Source organism: Pipistrellus hanaki (assembly GCF_964339955.1).
Source record: "Pipistrellus hanaki genome assembly, chromosome: X".
NCBI classification, from domain to species: Eukaryota; Metazoa; Chordata; class Mammalia; order Chiroptera; family Vespertilionidae; genus Pipistrellus; species Pipistrellus hanaki.
The window spans coordinates 26,328,885-26,348,271 of record NC_140524.1 but is presented as its reverse complement, the minus strand read 5'-3'; the positions used below and the strand labels follow the sequence as shown (position 1 = coordinate 26,348,271).

Below are 19,387 nucleotides of genomic sequence, written 5' to 3'. Positions count from 1 at the left end.
TTAAAATCTTATTCTAAGGAGAAACCAAGATGGCAGGATAGGTAAACACCTAAACTGCTGCCTCACACAATAATTTCAAAACTATAACTAAAAGACAAAACGAACATCATCCAGAGCCACAGGAAAGATGGCTGAGTAGAAATTCTACAACTAGATGGAAAAAGAAAAGCACATCAGAGGAGAATCAGAGGGGCTGCAAAAGGCTGAGGTACACAGACACATGTGCAGGCGGCTGAGTGCCTGGCTGGCTTTCTCTATTGGGAAGGAGACAAAAGCTCCCAATTGTGCTGATCCTCAGTCCCGACTGCACTGAACCCCAGTTCTGAGTGAGAACCTGGGGGCCTAGGCTTATATGGGGGGAATCTGGACTGTCATGCAGAAATTCAGGGGAGCTGTGAAAGGCAGAAGTCTGGAGGCACACGCATGAGTGTGCAAAGAGAGGACTGACTGCTGAGTGCTGCTGGCTTTCTCTTTCAGGTGGGAAACAGAAACTCCCCACTGCGCTGAACTCCAGTTCTGTGCGAGAATCTGGGAATCCAGATTCATTGGGGGAGAAACTGGACTGTCTGGCAGCAGGCAAAACTCGAGGGTGGCTTACTCTTAGATGTGCTTGCAGCAATTACAGAGGGACACTGAGACCCAGGGGCCTCATAGGGCAGGGCCAATGGGAAGCCAAGACTGTCTGCTCAGCCCTGAGACTCTGCCCCATCCAAGCTGAGCACAGAGGCTTTTGCAATTTTGCAAGTCTTGTCCCATAAGGCTATCTCCAGCACAGAAGTTCTCCCAGCGCAGACACAACTGATCCTCACAGCCAATTGGCCTGGAGGTCAATTCCTCCCAGTGATACCAACAATAATCAAGACATAACTACAACAAGGCTGTACACACAGTTTACAAAGGCGTGCACCAAGAGTGTCCACCTCAAGTAACTGGGGAAGCCGAGCCACTGGGCCATATAGGACACCTAGCACACAAAGCTACCCTACCAACTCAGGGAAGCAGCAAAAATGCGGAGACAAAAATCTTATTTTGATAACGTGGACTCAGATACAGAGAACAGACTGGTGGTTGCCAGGTGGGAAGGGGTTTGGAAGGTGAATGGAAAAAGTGAAAGGATTAAGAAATATAGATTGGTAGTTACAGAATAGTCACAGGGATGGCAAGTACAGCATAGGGAGTATAGTCAACAATATTGTAATTATGTATGTTATCAGGTGAGTACTTGAAATACCAGGGGGATTACTTCACAAGTTATATAAATGTCTAACCCATTATGTTGTACACCTGAGATGAATATATTGTATATCAACTATAATTGAAAAAATAAAAATGTTATTTTGATAAGAAGTTCACTGGCTTCACCAGACTTCCCAAGGGATTCATGGCACCAAAAACTGTTAAGAACCCCAACTTTACATTCTCTCAGCCATACTAGGCAAAGACTGGAGCTATAGTGGGTGGAAATTGGGAGGACTCAGGAGTTTTATATTCTCATTCCAGCTTCACTATCCACTGAGCTGTATGACCTAGGGTATGGTGGATATCAAAGTACATTTCCCACAAAGAGTCATTTATGAGGCTTTGCTCAGTGTAAATAACTCAGTAATAATTATGCCTGACAAAATAAGTGCTCAATAACTGGCTGTAATTATTATTCAACTAATAATCATATTAAGAATGCTTTAATGACACCAGAACTACTTATCCACTATTGGGGATCCCATAAGTCCACATGGTAACTTAAAAGAAGAATGATACTTGCTACTTCAGAAAAATCCAGATTTTAATGAACAATGCTCCATTAGACCTAAGTAATGCATTGCCAAATCTGACAGGGAAGAAACTTTCTTTTGTTGTGTTATGATATAGTGTCCAATATCCTTCCTATTTCACAATAACAAGGAGGCCAGAGTGGCCCTATCTTCTCTCCAATATTCCAGGATTTATAACACCATTCCATACTTTCAGCTTGGCAAGAAACTTTGAAGATCTCGGCTTGCCCTGAGTGCTCTATCTGGGTGGAAGGTCTGAAAAGCATACTGAAACAATTATTTGGGGCAACAGAAGAAAAAAGAATTTATTGCCGAAACCGGTTTGGCTCAGTGGATAGAGCGTTGGCCTGCAGACTGAAAGGTCCTGGGTTCGATTCCGGTCAAGGGCATGTACCTTGGTTGCGGGCACATCCCCAGTAGGGGGTGTGCAAGAGGCAGCTGATTGATGATTCTCTCTCATCGATGTTTCGAACTCTCTATCCCTCTCTCTTCCTCTCTGTGAAAAATAAATAAAATATATTTAAAAATAAAGAAAAAATAAAGAAAAAATAAAGAAAAAAGAATTTATTGCACACAAAATTGAGCATTCAAAGCTATAGAGCATTATGGAGATTATCTCAGATATTGGGTAGAAAATGGGATGCAGAGCATATTAAAGTGTTCTACCTAACTGTATTTACTCCAAGTCTGTTTGAATGTTAGACTACCCTAAAATTATAATAGTCATCCTCTGGAGTATCAGATTCCTTAACTCATTAAGAGTCCTCAACAAATACCATATATTGTATTTTAAAAGCAACTCTATACACAGACATTATGTTATCTGATCTTCCCAACACCCTGTGAACTAACAGGGGCAGGTGGTTCCCTCACCATTGTTCCCTCACCTAAGGAAAAGAAGTCTCTGAAGGATGAAGAGCCATATCCTAGGCCACACAGCTAAGTGGATAGTGAAACTGGATGAGGAATGCAGGACTCTTGAGTCCTCCCAATTCCCACCCACTTCAGCTCCAGCCTCTGACTAGTATGGCTGAGAGAATGTAAAATAAGGGTTTCTAACAACTTTTGGTGCCATGGACCCCCTTGGGATGAAGTCTGTGAACTTCTTATCAAAATGACATTTTTTAATTTTAATTTTTTTTCAATTACAGTTGACATACAATATTATATTAATCTCAGGTGTACAACATATTGGTACTTGTAGCACTTATACAAGGCTATCCTTTAACAGGTATCTCTAGGAAACTCTTGAGGAAAGAGGTTATGTTTCATTCCTCTTTGAATTTCTAGGACTAAGACTTGTACATATCAAGTGCTCTATAATGGCACTAGAGTGAACAATGTAGAGTTTATAATAACACCATTTAGGTTGATATGAAGGTTAAATAAAAAATAGATGAGTAGAATGTTTTGAGTTTGCAGGTGGACATACAAGACTCAAATCTCATCTTTGCCTTTTAGAAATGTAAGCATGTTATTTTACATCTCAGAGACTCAGCTGAAACAGAATACTGCTATATGCTTTTCACAGTTACAGTAAAAATGAATGAACTTCTCTCTATTCATTCACTTCTCAACAGAAACTATGAAGGCCAGAAGGAAGTGGCAAGAAATATCCAAAGTGATGAATAGCAAAAACCTACAACCAAGATTATTCTATCCAGCAAAGCTATCATTTAGAATTGAAGGTCAAATAAAGAGCTTCAGACAAGAAAAAGCTAAAGGAGTTCATCACTACCAAACCAGTATTATATGAAATGCTGAAGGATATTCAATAAGAAGAGGAAGAAGAAGTTAAAGATAAAAATTATGAACAACAAAGTGACAACATATCCATATCTATCAACAAGTGAATCTAAAAATCAAGGGAATAAAAAATCTGATGAATAGAATAATGTGGTGAAATAATAGAATTAAGGGCATAGAAAGGGACTGGACTGACAATTCTGAGGGAGAAGGGGTTGTGGGGATGTAGGAAGAGACTGGACAAAAATTGTACTCCTATGGATGAGGACAGTGGGGGGTAAAGACAGGGCATCTGGTGGGAACCGGGTGAAGAGGAGTTATGGGGGGGGGGGGAGCGGGGAAGAAGAACTACTGTAATAATCTGAACAATAAAAATTTCTTTTAAAAAATGAAATGTTTCAACAAACTTATTCAACTGAATAATGAAAAATCCTATCTAATAAAAATGGAATGTGCTAATTGACCCTTATGCCATTGCAAAGATGGTGGTGCCCACAGCCAATAAGGAGGGAATATGCTAATTGACTGCCTCATCCTCAAAGATGGTGGTGCCCACAGCCAATAAGGTTGGAATATGCTTATTGACTGCCATGCCCTCAAAGATGGTGGTGCCCACAGCCACAAGATGGCAGTGCCCAGTCCCCTCAGCCCCCCAGCCCCCCAGGGCTGGTCCGAGGCGCAGGCAAGCCTTGGATGGCAACTGCCTTGCCACCCAGGGCCACCCGAGGCTCAGGTAACCAGGGCCCACTGAGGCTTGTGCTGCCAGCAGTGGCAGCCACAAAGGTGTGATGGGGTGTCGCCTTCCCAATTGCTGGGTTGCCTTCCACCCCTGAGGGCTTCTGGACTGTAAGGGGGGCAGGAGGCCTGGCTGAGTGATCCCCCTCCAGTGCATGAATTTTCATGCTCTGGGCCTCTAGTATTCAAATAAAACATGAGCACTGCAAATTATGTTAAATACAGTGCTAAAATTTAGCTCGAGACTCTGAAAAGGGAAGTAATTCATCTTCAAAAATGCTTAGGACTTTCTTTGGGGATGGAATGGGGTGGATGGGGGATTAGGCGGCTTGCAGTGGGAGGTCAGGGAGCAGAGGAGACAAGAAGAAAAACATTTAAAGTATAGCTGTCCTGAATAATCCTTTCTGTTTCAGCCCATGTAGCTATTACCAATCCCAATCATACACTTGTTATTTTTTCCCCAGACATCTTTAAAACAGATGGTGAGACTATAGTAGAAATGTGTCTTTGAATTTACAACAAAGTTGTATGGTCTCTCCGAGAATCACTTTTGTTTTCCTTTTTTCTACCCATCCATTCAGAGAGCCTGCTTACCAGCATAGCAGGAAAGAAGAGATAAATACCTATGGCCAAGGCAAGACTCAAAGGAAGCAAGATTAGAAAATTGATATGTGTGGAGAGAACATTTGAGCATAATAACGTGGTCAGTAGTAGGAAGAAACTGTTTCAGGTTTACATACTGAATTATCTCATGTTTCAATTGTCATAGCTAATTAATTTTCATGTGCTAAAGCAAATTTGCATGTATTAAGCATGTACCAACTGAGAGTTTTATTGAAAATTGAAGAGCTAGATGGTTTTATTCCTGGTGTGATTGAAGTTATACTTCCAGAAATGACTTTAAGCCCTTTCTAGTTGCAAAGCCCTTGGGAAGCTCAGCTCATGAATAAGCACCAGCTTTGGAATCAGAATGCATAGGTTCCAGTTCCAGCTTGGTTATTTTCTTGCTCTGGAACCTGTAACTAACCGAACCTCTTAGGGGTCCTTTCCCCAACCAGCAGGTTAGGTTAGGTCTCCCTGTCATCCCACTCTATCCCGCATCCCCCCAATAGTTCTCTTTCTCCATATTAGCATCTATTACACTAGAAATGATGTTCTTTGCATGGGGGAAGGAGCATGGGGAGATGTTTGTCCCCTTCACTGAATTAAAGCTCCTCAAGGGTCTGCTTTGAGTTCATCTCTGTATTACTACCTCTCAGTTCAGTGTTAGTGGATAGGTACACATAGATTTTAGCAGATATTGGTGGAAATTTATTTAATTTCTCTAAGATTTGGGTTTCTCATCTATAAAATGGAGCTACTACATGTGCAGTTTATATTTTGAGAATATAAAGATCCTATGTAATAAAGAGGAAATATGCTAATTGACTATCACACCCTGACAAAAAATGGCAGTGCCACAGCCAATAAGGAGGGAATATGCTAATTGACTGCCATGCCCTCAAAAATGGTGGTGCCCACAGCTACAAGGCGCCCAGTTCCCTCAGCCTCTCAGCCACCCAAGGCCAGCCCGAGGCACAGGCAAGCCCAAGGGATGACCAAGCGACTGAACAAGCAGGCTGCGTGGGGCAACCAGGTTGGCAAGGGGGGTTAGTGAGGGACGACCAAAGGATTTTACAAGCAGGCTGTGTGGAGCGACCAGTCTGGGAGGCAGGTTAGTGAGGGACGACAAAATGACTGAACAAGCAGGCTGCGTGAGGCAACTAGGTCGACAGGGGGGTTTGTGAGGGACAACCAATAGACTGAACAAGCAGGCTGTGTGGGGTGACCAGGCCAGTGGAGGGGCTGTGAGGAATGACCAGGCTGGCAGGGGGACCTGAGAGGGGTGACTAAGCCTATGGGGGGACAGTTGAGGGCAACCAGGCCAGCAGTGGGGGACAGTTAGGAGCAACCAGGCCAGAATGGAGGGGGCAGTTGGAGGCAACATGACTGGCAGCAGGGGACAGTTAGGGGTGACCAGGCCAGCAGGGGGGGGGCAGTTAGGGGCAATTAGGCTGGCACACAGAGGCAGTGAAGAGCGATCAGGTCAGTAGCAGAGGCAATTAGGGGTGACCCACACTGACATTGCAATCTGGAGGTGTCCCTGACACTTCAGGTGGAGCTGACTAGCAGGGTCACCTAAGAACACAGATATTTACATTATGATTCATTAACAGTAGCAACATTACAGTTATGAAGTAGCAACGAAAATAATTTTATGGTTGGGGGTCAGCACAACATGAGGAACTGTATTAAAGGGTCATGGCATTAGAAAGGTTGAGAACCACTGTAATAGAATGTTTCACACATCTAGAACAAATATATCCTAAGAATTCTGAACACCAATTTGAAAGAATATATGCACCTCTGTGTTCATAGCAGTATTATTTACGATAGCCAATATCTTGAAAAAGCCCATGTTCATCAGTAGATGAGTAGATAAAAAGGCTATTGTACAATGGAATAGTATGCGGTCTTAAAAAGCAAGGAAACCTTACCTTTTGCAACAGTATGAATGTACCTGGGAATTATTTTGCTAAGTGAAATAAGGCAGTCAGAGAAAGACAAATACCATATGATGTCACTTATATGTGGATTCTAATTAAGAAAATAAACTGAAGAGCAAATAGAAACAGAGGCATGGATAAATGGAACAAAAGTGAGGAAGACTGGATAAAAGCCTGTGAAGGGATCAGCCAAAGAAAACCCATAGAACCAGACAACAGTGTGGTGATGGCCAGAGGGAAGGAGCGGGGCGAGGTTTGAGTGGAGGTGGGCAAAGGGGTGGGGAATGGGGATATCTTTAATCATGTCAACAATAAAAATAAAGTTAAAATATCTTTTAAGCATGTGTAAAAATGAAATAATTGATAAGTGGCAAATTTCCCTTGAGTTCATAGATATTGCTAAAATAATACATTTCAGGACCCTTTAGAGTCTAAAGTTTAGACAGATGGATAAAAGCCTTCTGTAGTATTGATAGGACAGAGATGCTTCAGTGAGGCAGCTAGTGTAAAAATAAACCTACCCTGTTTCCCCGAAAATAAGACAGTGTCTTATACTAATTTTTTCTCCCAAAGTTGCGCTAGGTCTTATTTTCAGGGGATGTCTTATCATTCCATGCGCTAGGTCTTATTTTCGGAGAATGTCTTATTTTCGGGGAAACACGGTAGTTTCCTGCTGGTGCAACAGCTGGGTGCTTGAGGGTGAAGCCAGCTTCAGCATGAATGGGCTGTCATGGAACCCTATTTCTAGTTGTCAAGGCAGCAAGTTTAGCATCTTCTTCCAACATCCTGGTAACTGAAAGAAACTGAAATGATTTACTGAAGGATTACTTAGAGAGCAAGTAATTCAAAACAGAGTACCAAAGTGAATTATAAAAAAGGAATATTTATTTTTCAAAAATACAACTTTGAACACTACTGACATCTCATTTACAAAGTGTTTTCCTGAAATACTCTTCATCAGCTTTGCTTACTTAGTACATTCAGTGATTTTGAATCAAAGTTCAAGGGAGGGCATGCTTATGTTCTTATAAGCACCACCAATACCAAAAAAGAAAAAAGACCATCTATGCCTCAGGATATTAGCCCCAAATCCTCATTTTCCCCTTTCTCTTCCACCAAGCAGGACTTCCTGACTGGTCCACCCCACACTGACATTGCAATCTGGAGGTGTCCCTGACACTTCAGGTGGAGTTGACCTATTTGCAGGAAGCCTCAAACACACTGGCCCAGTATTCATTCATTACCAAGAGTTTTCTACTAATACTCATATCAACTCTTTGCAAACATTCAGCATGAAGTAAACATAGTATTTACAGCAGTACACACTTTGTAATTCAACACTGACAGTAGAAGAAAAGGGAGCAACAGATTCTGTACAAAGGCCAGAGGGAAAACATATTAAAATAAATCCCTTTTGCAAATGCGTGTGTGCACATGCGTACATGCACACACGTATTATAACTCATAGAAAACTAAACATTCCCTCCTTTAAAAGCAGACTATTTATAGGGTGATTCTAAATAGCACATACACATGCCAGTCATACTGGAGACTTGCTTTCTGCACATACATGGAGATTTGTGGTTGTTTTTTTTTTTTAAATTCTGAAATAAACTTTTACTTGCTATATTAGAGAAAATAAGTTCAGAACAGTTGTCAACTTTTGACAGTAATTTGCAAAAGCCACATATCATGCTTTGTCTTTTAAAAGGTGAACCTGGTCAAAACCTTCTAAAGATGGATATGTTATTCACTTACTAGGGATTGGAAAGACAACATCAGTTATGGAGTATCTAGTGCTCCTCACTTTCCTCTCACCAGTAGCAACATTAATATGAAGAGAACTTTTGAAACACAAACCACGCACAAATCATCCAAATATTTCCGTTAACAGTTTAAAAAAATACCGAAGTTTACAACAGTAGTACAGACATCAAAAACACCCCAAATATTCTTTGGCCTCAGGCCTTTTTCAATACTACTAATTAAAAAGACAATTGACAGAAAGGGAGAAAGTTACAGCACTTGAGGTTTGAGTAAATTTCTTTTTAGGGCCTGTAGCTTGAGGTGCTGCTCTAGGATCCTTATTTTAAGTCAAAATAGAATCCAGGAATGAATTAACAATTTTAAAGTAATTTCCACTGGAAACCATTGAAAATACGAATCACTTTCTAAGCTTGTTCAACACATATTTGTTTTCAGGATCCCAGGTTGTTAGGTAGATGAATTTAGGTCAGTTTCAAGCCCTCAAAGCCACAGAACTTCCATCTCTTCTCTAGACTGGCTCCAACTCCAGTCAGTTCTTGCTTGAAGGTATGCTGAAGTCTGCCCATGAGAGATTCCACATCACTGGTGCAGATCTGTGGAGAAGAGAGCGCACCTCTATTCAAAACCAATTTTACCTTCCTAATCTGGTTCTCCCTCCCCCCCAATGTTGCTTACTTTAGGATGCTGATGCGTACATGTACATTGGAGTGGGGTTGACCTTGTTCCCCTCCTTAAACATGTGTATGTGTTGGGTGAGTGGCTTCTGGATGGCAGCCTTCTTCTGTTGTGACCACTAGACAGATTTACTGAGCTTTCTATTTGTTTATATATTTCATAACTGCTTTACCAAATAAAGCATAAAGTATAATTCACATATAGTAAATTCACTTATTTCATATATTGATTGATGAGTTTTAGTAAATTTATACTACTGTATAAATTTTTATATAATATAAAATTTTATATATGTACCACCATTTTTATTCACTCATCTACTGATGGGCACTTGGGTTGCTTCCATATCTTGTAAATAATGCTGCAATGAACATAAGGGTGCATATATTATTATGAATTAGTGTTTTGAGTTTATTTAGGTATATGCACAGAAGTGGAATGGCTGGGTCATAAGGCAGTTCCATTTTTTTTTTTTTCAGGACCCTCCATACTATTTTCCAAATCTGAGATTTCTGTTGGAAAAAGCTGGTATCAGTCATAATGGAGAGGCTTGTGTTTTTAATCAGCTGAATGGCAGCAGATCAATGTTAGTGATGCTATATGCAGGCCTACCGAAGCTGCAAAGCCTTTTGGGAAGGGAGTAAGGCATAAATGGCTGCTCCCAGACCAGAATTCTCCATACATGCATTGGTTCACAAAGGAAAAGTGAACTAATTCTGTGTATTACCCCCCTCTACCATCCTCTCTCTCTCTCTCTCTCTCTCTCTCTCTCTCTCTCTCTCTCTCTCTCTCTCTCTCTCTCTCAGACACACACACACACACACACACACACACACACACACACACACTCACACACACACACACTCACATCAGTATAAAAACAAATCTGTGGACCCCTTTAGGTCTTGCTTGACATGGTCATGATCATCTTTAGGCTGGTAGCAACATTCCTAACTGTGAACCTGGGCACTAGGGCTTGACAGAAAAGCAGCAGGGAATCCTTACAGAAACCCCAAATTGACACCACACTATATATTCCTGGAGCTAAAGGGAGGGTCCTCCTCAGTTCTGTTGGTACCACTGTAGGCTCTCTTAGGGAGGGCCTGGCATTACTCTGGCAGGAAACTGCTCAGGAAGACCTGGGTCTGGAAAGGAGGGAGATCAAGTTTTCTTCCCAGTGCTAGTAGTAGACTATACTCCAGATAAGTGAAATCACATTGTGAAGTATCATACAGAGTTGAATACCCATTTCAGAAAACACAAATACTTAATATTTACTCACATATACAGATGATATAGGTGAGGCATACATATAGAAAAGGGTCTGAAATAAAGATATGCCTATTAATAGTGGTTATCATGGAGAGGTTGGATTGTGAATAACTTTCCTTTTTACTATATTTCTATATGAATTACATTTTTATTATAGATAACATGTATGCATTATTTTTACAATTTAAAAAAAGAACCAGATCCTTTGTACTGATATGTAGTTCAATTTTATACCCCTTCAACTGGCCACTTGGTCCTGGTGCTCACATTCCATCCTTCCTTTCAGTGCCAAATGGGCTATTTAATTGCAGAATAGCATCATTTCCCAGAGAGTAATGAGTGGAGTGCAAGCTAGAAATGAAACAAATGGGCCAGTGCCTCTCTTAGAGCACATATGCCTAAATGACTTAACATTTTGGACATCTAAGTGCAGGAGTCTGCATTCCAATGGCACTTCTCAAAAGGCTTTGATCCTGTGAAATAGTGAGTACAATCAATGAGCAGGTTTAACTGAATGCTGCTTCTAAAAAAAAAAAAATCTATGATGAGTTGATTTATCTAAAGCAGTCAAGAGTTCCCTCTTCCTTCAGTAAGGCATCCTTGACTTTCTAGGGAACTAGCACTTACTCTTTCTTGCTCCTGATGCTTTGTGAGTTCCTCCACAGGATGTCATCCAGGGAAGGAAGAAGCCTATGAGATTGTCTGTGAGCAAATATTTAGTCTGTTACAGAGTTACTGTTCCATGTTTTGTTGCTGCCTTGATTGCTTCATCATAGACAATGGCCGTGGTGATGGTGATGGTTGGGGAGGTGGTTGGAGTAAGACTTCCAATTTGGAAAATTAACATTTGTTCATTGTGTTTATATATATATATATATATATATATATATATATATATATATATATATATATATATATATATAATTGATTTTTTACAGAGAGGAAGAGAGAAGGACAGAGAGCTAGAAACATTGATGAGAGAGAAACATCGACCAGCTGCCCCCTGCACACTCCCCACCGGGGATGTGCTCGCAACCAATGTTCTTAACCGGAATCGAACCCGGGACCTTTCAGTCCACAGACCAATGCTCTATCCACTGAGCCAGCCAAACCGGTTTCAGCTACATTTGTTCATTGTTATAGGCCCAGGGCAAAGGATTGGTTTATGAGAAATATTGGTTAATTTATAGCTTAAAGTAAATTAAGAGAAAGGACATTAATTCTTTTAAGGTGTATTTTGGAAGTTTGGTGGACAACTTATTCAAGGTTTCCCCAGTTTTAGCATTGGAAGTCCCAAGTCCCAGGAAACCCTTCAGTCCCAAGCAAACAGAGATAGATGGTCACCCTACTTGCCAGAATGAGGCTTCACAATGAATCACAGTGATAGAATAGGTGAGGGACATTTTCTTAGAGCAATTACTAATGACTTATCTATGTGTGAAGAGAGTAAGTTCCCCTCTTCACAAAGAACTCTACATTCCATTCCAGGCTCCCACATACCTTATTATCTAGACGGTGCAAGTAGGAACAGATGTATTCAATGCTTGCTCCAAATGGGTGAACATGAAGGAATGTGGAGATAATCCCTATAAAGACAATACCATGGAGGTTACACTTGAGATACCACATGATAATGTATAGCAAGAGCTAACTTATTATGTACAAGCACGTCAAACTCGTGGCTGGCGGGCCACATGCCTCTTTTGGCTGTGAGTTACAATAACTATGTACTGGGCACTATTCTAAGTTTACATCTATTTTACTCATTTAATCTTTACAACAACCTGTGAGATAGGTATTACCATCCCCATTTCATAGATGAGGAGACACTGAGGCACAGAAAATTTAAGCAGTTTGTCCAAGGTCACACAACGGGTAAGTGGCAGGGTTAGTATTTGAACCCAGACAATCACTCTTAACATACTGCCTCTCACTACACTACATAACGTATAGAAAAGCTGACATTTGAGAATGAATTTCCATAATTTTTGATGGCTAAAGGTGACCTGAATTCTACATTTTACAAGGAACTTAGAATTTTACAATGACTTTAGATCTGTTGAGTTTTTAAAGTTCCTCTGAACAGTCTTTAAACTGGACTATAGCCTCTTGTTGTGGTAGAAGTACCTTGCCTGACTACAGTGTGCCTCTCACAAGAGAATTTGCTGATTATATTTGAGTTTTAGTCTGTGATTATCTCCATAAGTCAAACTTTTGTTTTCTGTTCAAGTGATCATTAACATTTTGTTTGTGTTCAAAGCACTGAATCTCCGCAAAACTATGGGGTGATTGGCAGCTACACATATTGTCTTGATTGTTCTGTCCACCAGGTTAATTGCTCTAATATTCCTTTTGTTCAAAAGTCTACTATCTCTTTCTTTACATTTTTTAAAAATTTACATCCTTTTACAAGATCTTAGATATCTCAAATAGATCCAGACTTGAATTTACTGAAAACTGCCAGGAAATAAAAGCTAAATATGACTTAGTTCATAAACTCCAACTTATCTGTCCCTCTTAGAGATTGACAAAGAATATCATAAGTTTAAATTGTAGTTTGAAGTTCAAATTAGTTTTTTGTGAAAATCTTCCCAGTATTAGATGTCATAGGAGTAGGTTGGGGGATCTAGAAGTAACTGATGATAGGGCTCAAAATCTCTTCAAAATAGATATTATTACTTTATAACACTCCTTTATTCTTCAATGACAAGTCAAATTGAATTTACAAACACTGACTCAAGCTGAGAAACTTAAATTCCGAAGAAGACAGCCCATGTTCAAAGGAATTCTAGATGCTTTGGTGAAGATAGGCTGTCAAATGCCAAAAAACAACTTCATGCGTTTTAAAACACTGAGCAGTTTTTGTTGGTTCATACCTAAAGAGCCAATTTAAAAAATAGATTTTCCATTCTCTCTGTAAGCCCAAAACTTCTTTAGAAAAACAAAACAAGCAACACTTATCTTAAGAATCTGTTTCTAGAATTATCCATTTACAGAAGCTTCCTCCTACCCCCAGCTTTTCTCTGACTGGTCTCTGAGTTGCCATGCCAATTTGTTAAAGAACTTTGAGATGGAAAATGAAAATAAATTGTCACTTTTCTCGAAGGTTCAATGGCAGATCCCTCAGCACATCTTTATTAAAATATCAAATTGTTAAATCCGAGTATAATATCCATTACCAAAGGATGTAGATATTTTAAAAATATGCAGAAGCCGATCAGTGTGGAGAACTTTTGAGAGAGGGATGGCACTATTGTGTGGCTCAGCTTCCTAGAAGGCAGCTAGGATTATCTGCTGAGGCCCTAGAGCAGCCTCTTTTAAATGACAAAATATTTCATAGGATCTCAATCTGACAGTTCTCTAAATGGAATTTAAGTAAATAAGCATTTGTGAATAGTGCTGTTAAGTGCAAAATGGTTCACATTTATTAAGGTCTTAATATGGGCTGGGTATTATGTAAACTGATTTAGATGAAATATTATATTTAATACTCATAGCTGCCCTTTGAAATAGGTAATATTATTATGCCCATTTTGCAGATAGAAGAACTAAAGATAAGGATGGAAATGGTGAAGTCAAAACAGGAAGCCAGGTCTGTCTGATTTCTTAACCATTTGTGCCATCTTGCCTCTTTGAATGAATTTCTATGTAAAGAGAGCAATTCTAACATTTATTGCATCTTAGTCCACTAGTGTCCAACACTTATAGACAGTCTTTTGAGTCAACTGCATGTAACCTGGAAAACTTAAGAGAGGTATTGTGGAGAGTGCCTGGGAAGGCACATGAGCATTTCTTTAATTATTGTTAGCTGAATCCAGTGGCATTGGCAGAGCTGTCCAGGAAACAAGCCTTGCCAGAGGCAGGAGTGTTGTTAGCTTGACCTTCAGCCCAGGTGCCAGGGGTTGAGTTTCGTTATCTAAATCCAGCCAAGCACCAGTAATGAATATGACTTGGGCCCACTCAAGAATGCACATAATCTCCTTTGTCTTGACATTTAGTAAAACTTCCTGGTTTTTGCTGTATAAAATAAACATGCTGTATTGGCTCTGGGTCCCTGTCTCTCCATCAGAGGACAGTGGTCCCACCCAGTCCCAGCTTTCCCTTTAATTAGTGTCTATCTCTTTCATTTTCTCAATTCCCTGTCACCCCTATTCAGGAACCAGACCACTCTCTAGGCGCGCTGGACATGGAAAAGAGACAATATTTATAAGGTAGACACTTCCTCTGGAGGCTTACCTGGAAAAGCTCTCTGCTATGCAGTGTCTGCACTGTCCCTTGACTAGAACTTAAAAAGCCTCAGTTAACCTTGCATAGAGATTTCAAAAAATCTACAAAGTGTTTCTCTAGTGGACCCCCTATTGGCATAGTGCTTGTACCTTCACACTTAATGTGGCAGTGGCCACAAAAAGCTTGAAGAGGGCTGGGAGCTGCTGTCACCATTTTTTTAATTGAAATCTGTACTTGTTCTTATCCAGTAGTTTTCAGGACTCTGTCATGCTTCATAAATGTGTGGTGTGTGCTTTTTCATCTTATGCAAACCCATTCTCCTCTGCACTGCACACTAAACATTGTATGTGTGTGTTTGTTAGCTTCCTTACCCACTAGCAGTGCTTCACGTTCAGATTTGATAGGACTGCTGTTCAAGGTCTTCTCAATAGGGTAGTCACTATCCTGGCTCGATGCACACAGTCTAGAAGCACAGTTTTCCTGTGGAAATAATATGCTTCCTGAGTCAGTTCACTTTATTTGATAACAGGCTTGGGTTCACTTACACAACAGGAAACTTCTGTAACACAGCACCCTAAAAGCAATACTGTCCCATTTTGATTATTGAGTGGGAAGAAGGAAAACAGCATAAATTACAAAACCATCCCAGATAATCCAAAGCTCCTATATACTATGGCTTCATAAGGAAGTGGAAAAAATTAGACAATCATCTTTACCAGCTTTAGTTTTCTGCCTTCATCATTCACTCTATACAGGTATTTAGAGGACCAGACTCAACATTTACTATTTCGTAGATGCCAGGCACTGTTAGGCATGCATTATAACTATTCTACAAATGAGAAAAGTGGAGCTCAGATAAATTAGGTAAATAGGTAAATTGCCTAAGATCCCATTGCTAGGAAGTGTTAGCCTAGATTTTATCCCAACCCATCCACTGTTAAAAGGACCATTCCCCGCCCCCGCCCCCCATTTTAGGCCCACATTCTGCTAAAGGTAAGTACCATCTCTGAATAGAGAAACTATAATTTAGCTAATCCAGTTGCAGGCAATCAACTTTCGGCTTTCAAACTAAAACACAGAGTCTCCATTTATTGATTATCCTCTCTCTCTCTCTCTCTCTCTCTCTCTCTCTCTCTCTCTCTCTCTCTCAGACATTATCAGTAAGGATATTCCTGACTTGACAGCAAGAAATGGCCATGACTCAAAATATCATTACTTAGTGGCATTCTTTATTATTGCAAGTTTCCTCTTTCTAAGCAGAGCAGGCATGTTTCTTAAGAGATATTCGTAAAATTCACGACAGGCAGTAAAATTGAAAAATACCTCCAGATCTTTCATGGATCTTTCTTTCTCTCTTTGGGTACTGAGAATATCTTTTTTTTGGTATTATAAATGTGAAGGAAAGCCTTCATAATAAGGAATAAAAGAAATCACTGCTTCAATATCACTGTGATTGCAAAAGGAAATGCTGGGAATATGCACCTAGGGGAGATCGGGGTGGGAAGATCATGTCACTTTTCCCCTTCCACAAGCCCTCAGCACAGACAGATTTCCTTCTGTTTTCTTTAGAGATGTCTTCAAAGCTTCTAGGATGCTGCCCCTGAACAAAACGAATGTTCTATGCTGCCAGGCATGTTGTTTTTTGGATTTACAGGCTTCCTGGCTGTAGTTAGACGGGAAACCTTTCTTGATGACCTACTCAATCTTTGGCCTTTAGAATACAATTCAGGCAGTAACTATCATGCCAAGTTTGATTTAGACTACTGGCTCACTTCTAAGCCATGGGCTGTACATCTGCTTCTAATCCTCTTAAAACATTAAATGATCTAGTAAGCCAGTTCTTAAGTGTAAGTGTTTAACAGATCTTGGGTGATTTAAGATATGAAGATATCCTGAGAAGTTCTAGCCATCTTAAAAAGAAATGTAGCCTTACTGAAACTTGACTTCAGTTTTATAATATAGCTGGCATTTAAGAAATTAGAAGGCATATTGAATGGATACTTATCACCTTAAGTTTTATTAGTAGATTGAAAGAGGTAGTTCTTTTTGTGGTAAAGCAGATATAAGTTATACTGTTATATTGCAAAACACTGACAATAAGTCACACTGTGGTTTACTGTCAAGCAACCTAAAAAAAAAAAATCCCTTCTCACCAGAACTTATTGTTTTCCTTTCAACCTAAAATTACTTTTGCAATCTAATGTGATGGTACTTTGCTTCTAACCTAATTGTGTCAGGTTGACATATTTGATCACAAATCAGCTTCCCAGAGAAGAACAGTTTATAATGAACTGTTGTGACTTTTTCTAAAAGTAGTTTTACTTAAAACACACACACACACACACACACAAAAAAAAAAAAAAAAAAAAAAAAAAAAAAACACCAACAGGAAAAACATATTCTGACTCACATTTTCCTGATTATCAGTTGGGTTTCTTTCCTTGTCCTCTTTAGTTTGTATATCATGGTGTACCCAGTTTCAGAATGGGAAACACTTAGATACATACAATATGGCAAATTTCTTCTATGTAATTTGACCTCTTGCCTCTTTAAATGAAATACTTTACAAAGCAGAAAGCTGTTTACAATAAATTACTAAAAATGCCCTTAAGTCAATTTGTGATGTCAATCTTAAAGGGTGATTTTAAGCATAATGCCACTAGCATAATCCCATGTCTATCTGTAGTCTTCTGCCTACATACTCCATTTTATGCAAAAAGCAAAACAGCTATGTATCTGCTCTGGGACATTTTTAGAAGCTCTGATAGTATAAAGAAAGTCCTGATAAATAGAGTCGCTTTGGTAGTTTTCAATTAAAAGCTTAATAAATGAATTTCTCTGGGATTATGCTTGTTTCTTTAATAGCACGAACAAACTGGAAGGTGATTTGATATTATGAAATAGATGAATTAAAAGGTAGGGGATGCTGGGGAAAGGTCAATTGGGGAAAAAAAGGAAAAAAAGGAGACATATGTACTACCATTTGTAATACTTTAAACAATAAAGAAAGAAAAAAATTGAAAAAAAGCATATTGCAAATGGTATCCAGAAGAAAACACTTTCAATCATTTGTTTCAACTACACCATGGTTGCCAGTTCTTAATGGTACTTCGTGGGAAGTCACTATGATGGCACACACACCCAGTGCACCTGTATGCATTGCATCTTTCGGAGCTGATATACAAAATAAAAAGCATAAGCTTTTGTGGATCTATAGCATTGTTGATTTTTCACTGTTGATGTAAGATCCTAATCTTCTCTTCCTTCTTTTTTTAAAAATTTAAATATATTTTATTGATTTTAGAGAGGAAGGAAGAGGGAGAGAGACAGAAACATCAATGATGAGAGAGAATCACTGATTGGCTGCCTCCTGCACACCCCCCTACTGGGGATTGAGCCTGAAACCCGGATAGGTGCCCTTGACAGGAATTGAACCTAGGACCATCCCCGCCCCTCCAGTCCACAGGCCAACGCTCTATCTACTGAGCCAAACTAGCCAGGGCTTCTCTTCCTTTTAAGACATTAAAATCAATCAATTCCGGTCAATGAGCCTTTTTTTTTTTTTTTTTTTTTTTTTTTTTTTTAAGAGAATAACTTCAGGCATAAAAGAATGTTCAGGCAAAAAAGAAATTAGAGAGGTATGATGGAGACACCATTAGTAGACTTTATACAACCTTAAATAGACTGGTCACCTCATTCATGGTTGTGATACATTAATTCATTTGAGTTTGACATGCTTGCACTAGATGAAGTGTGTGCAAAAACAATGTCAGTATTCTAGTTGCTTTGTGTTTCTTCCTTTAATGAAATGCTTAATTAAAGGTACTCTGTGTCACAGGAGTTTTCTGTATTGTTATTTGCTTGACAAGATGAAGTGTACACCCTGGTCTTGACAAGATGAGGTGTACACTAGTCTTTTTCAAGAGAGAATACCGAGGAATTTTAGGGATGTATTGATTTGAAAAGCATATTCTCCAGAATACTTAGAAATGTCAAGGACTCACACTTACTGGTAAAAGCAGAGCCCTTGATTCAAGAATTACCCTGGAGATGGGGCTTTTTATCCTCAATCAGCCCCACATTCCAAATATTTTCCTATTGCAGCAACTTCCAGGGCATTTTCATTGTTACTGGAAAGAAGTGAATTGGGCAAGGGAAAAGGTTCACTTAGGACTCATGTACCTGTTCTTTAAGATTTTCCAACATTTTTTCCACCTGTAACTTTTCATCTTTGATTTTTTCAAGTTCAGCATCTTTCCTTTTGTATTCCTCTTGGACTTTGAGTAGGTGCTACAAGAAAAACCAAAGACAATCAAATCTTAAGGAGTCACACTTCACTTTAAACCTTGGCTGAAATTACACATTAGGCTGGTCTACCTCACTTTACACCAGCACACATAATCATTTCTCCAGGCAGAGATACTAAAGGAAAAATCAAGATACTTTTTATTTAAAGTTATTTTTATTTGACTCTGATGGACATTCTTTGTTAATATTTTAGAGTCTGAGGAACTGACTGATCTAATCACTTAATTTTCCCATTCCTGCCAGGTATAAGGGAAAAGTGCAGTTAATTCCATGTGGACAACATTTTGATTGCTGCACACACTGAATTAGATGTTGGAAAGCATCCTTGCAAATAGCCAT

The 19,387-nt window shown here is 39.5% G+C and overlaps 1 protein-coding gene across 8 annotated transcripts in view; it reads right to left on the bottom strand.

Annotated features, from left to right (window-relative positions):
• Positions 1-7,662: 7,662 nt before the first annotated feature.
• Positions 7,663-19,387, bottom strand: part of ENOX2 (ecto-NOX disulfide-thiol exchanger 2) — a 293,057-nt gene continuing 281,332 nt past the window's right edge. For all 8 annotated transcript variants that reach the window (XM_084870724.1, XM_084870727.1, XM_084870729.1 and 5 more), the window contains 4 exons: positions 18,923-19,030; positions 15,112-15,220; positions 12,014-12,099; positions 7,663-9,159 (listed from right to left, as the gene is read on the bottom strand). In XM_084870724.1, the coding sequence (XP_084726850.1) occupies positions 9,028-9,159; positions 12,014-12,099; positions 15,112-15,220; positions 18,923-19,030 (435 nt within the window). In that variant the 3' untranslated portion in view covers positions 7,663-9,027. The remainder of the gene's footprint in view (positions 9,160-12,013; positions 12,100-15,111; positions 15,221-18,922; positions 19,031-19,387) is intronic.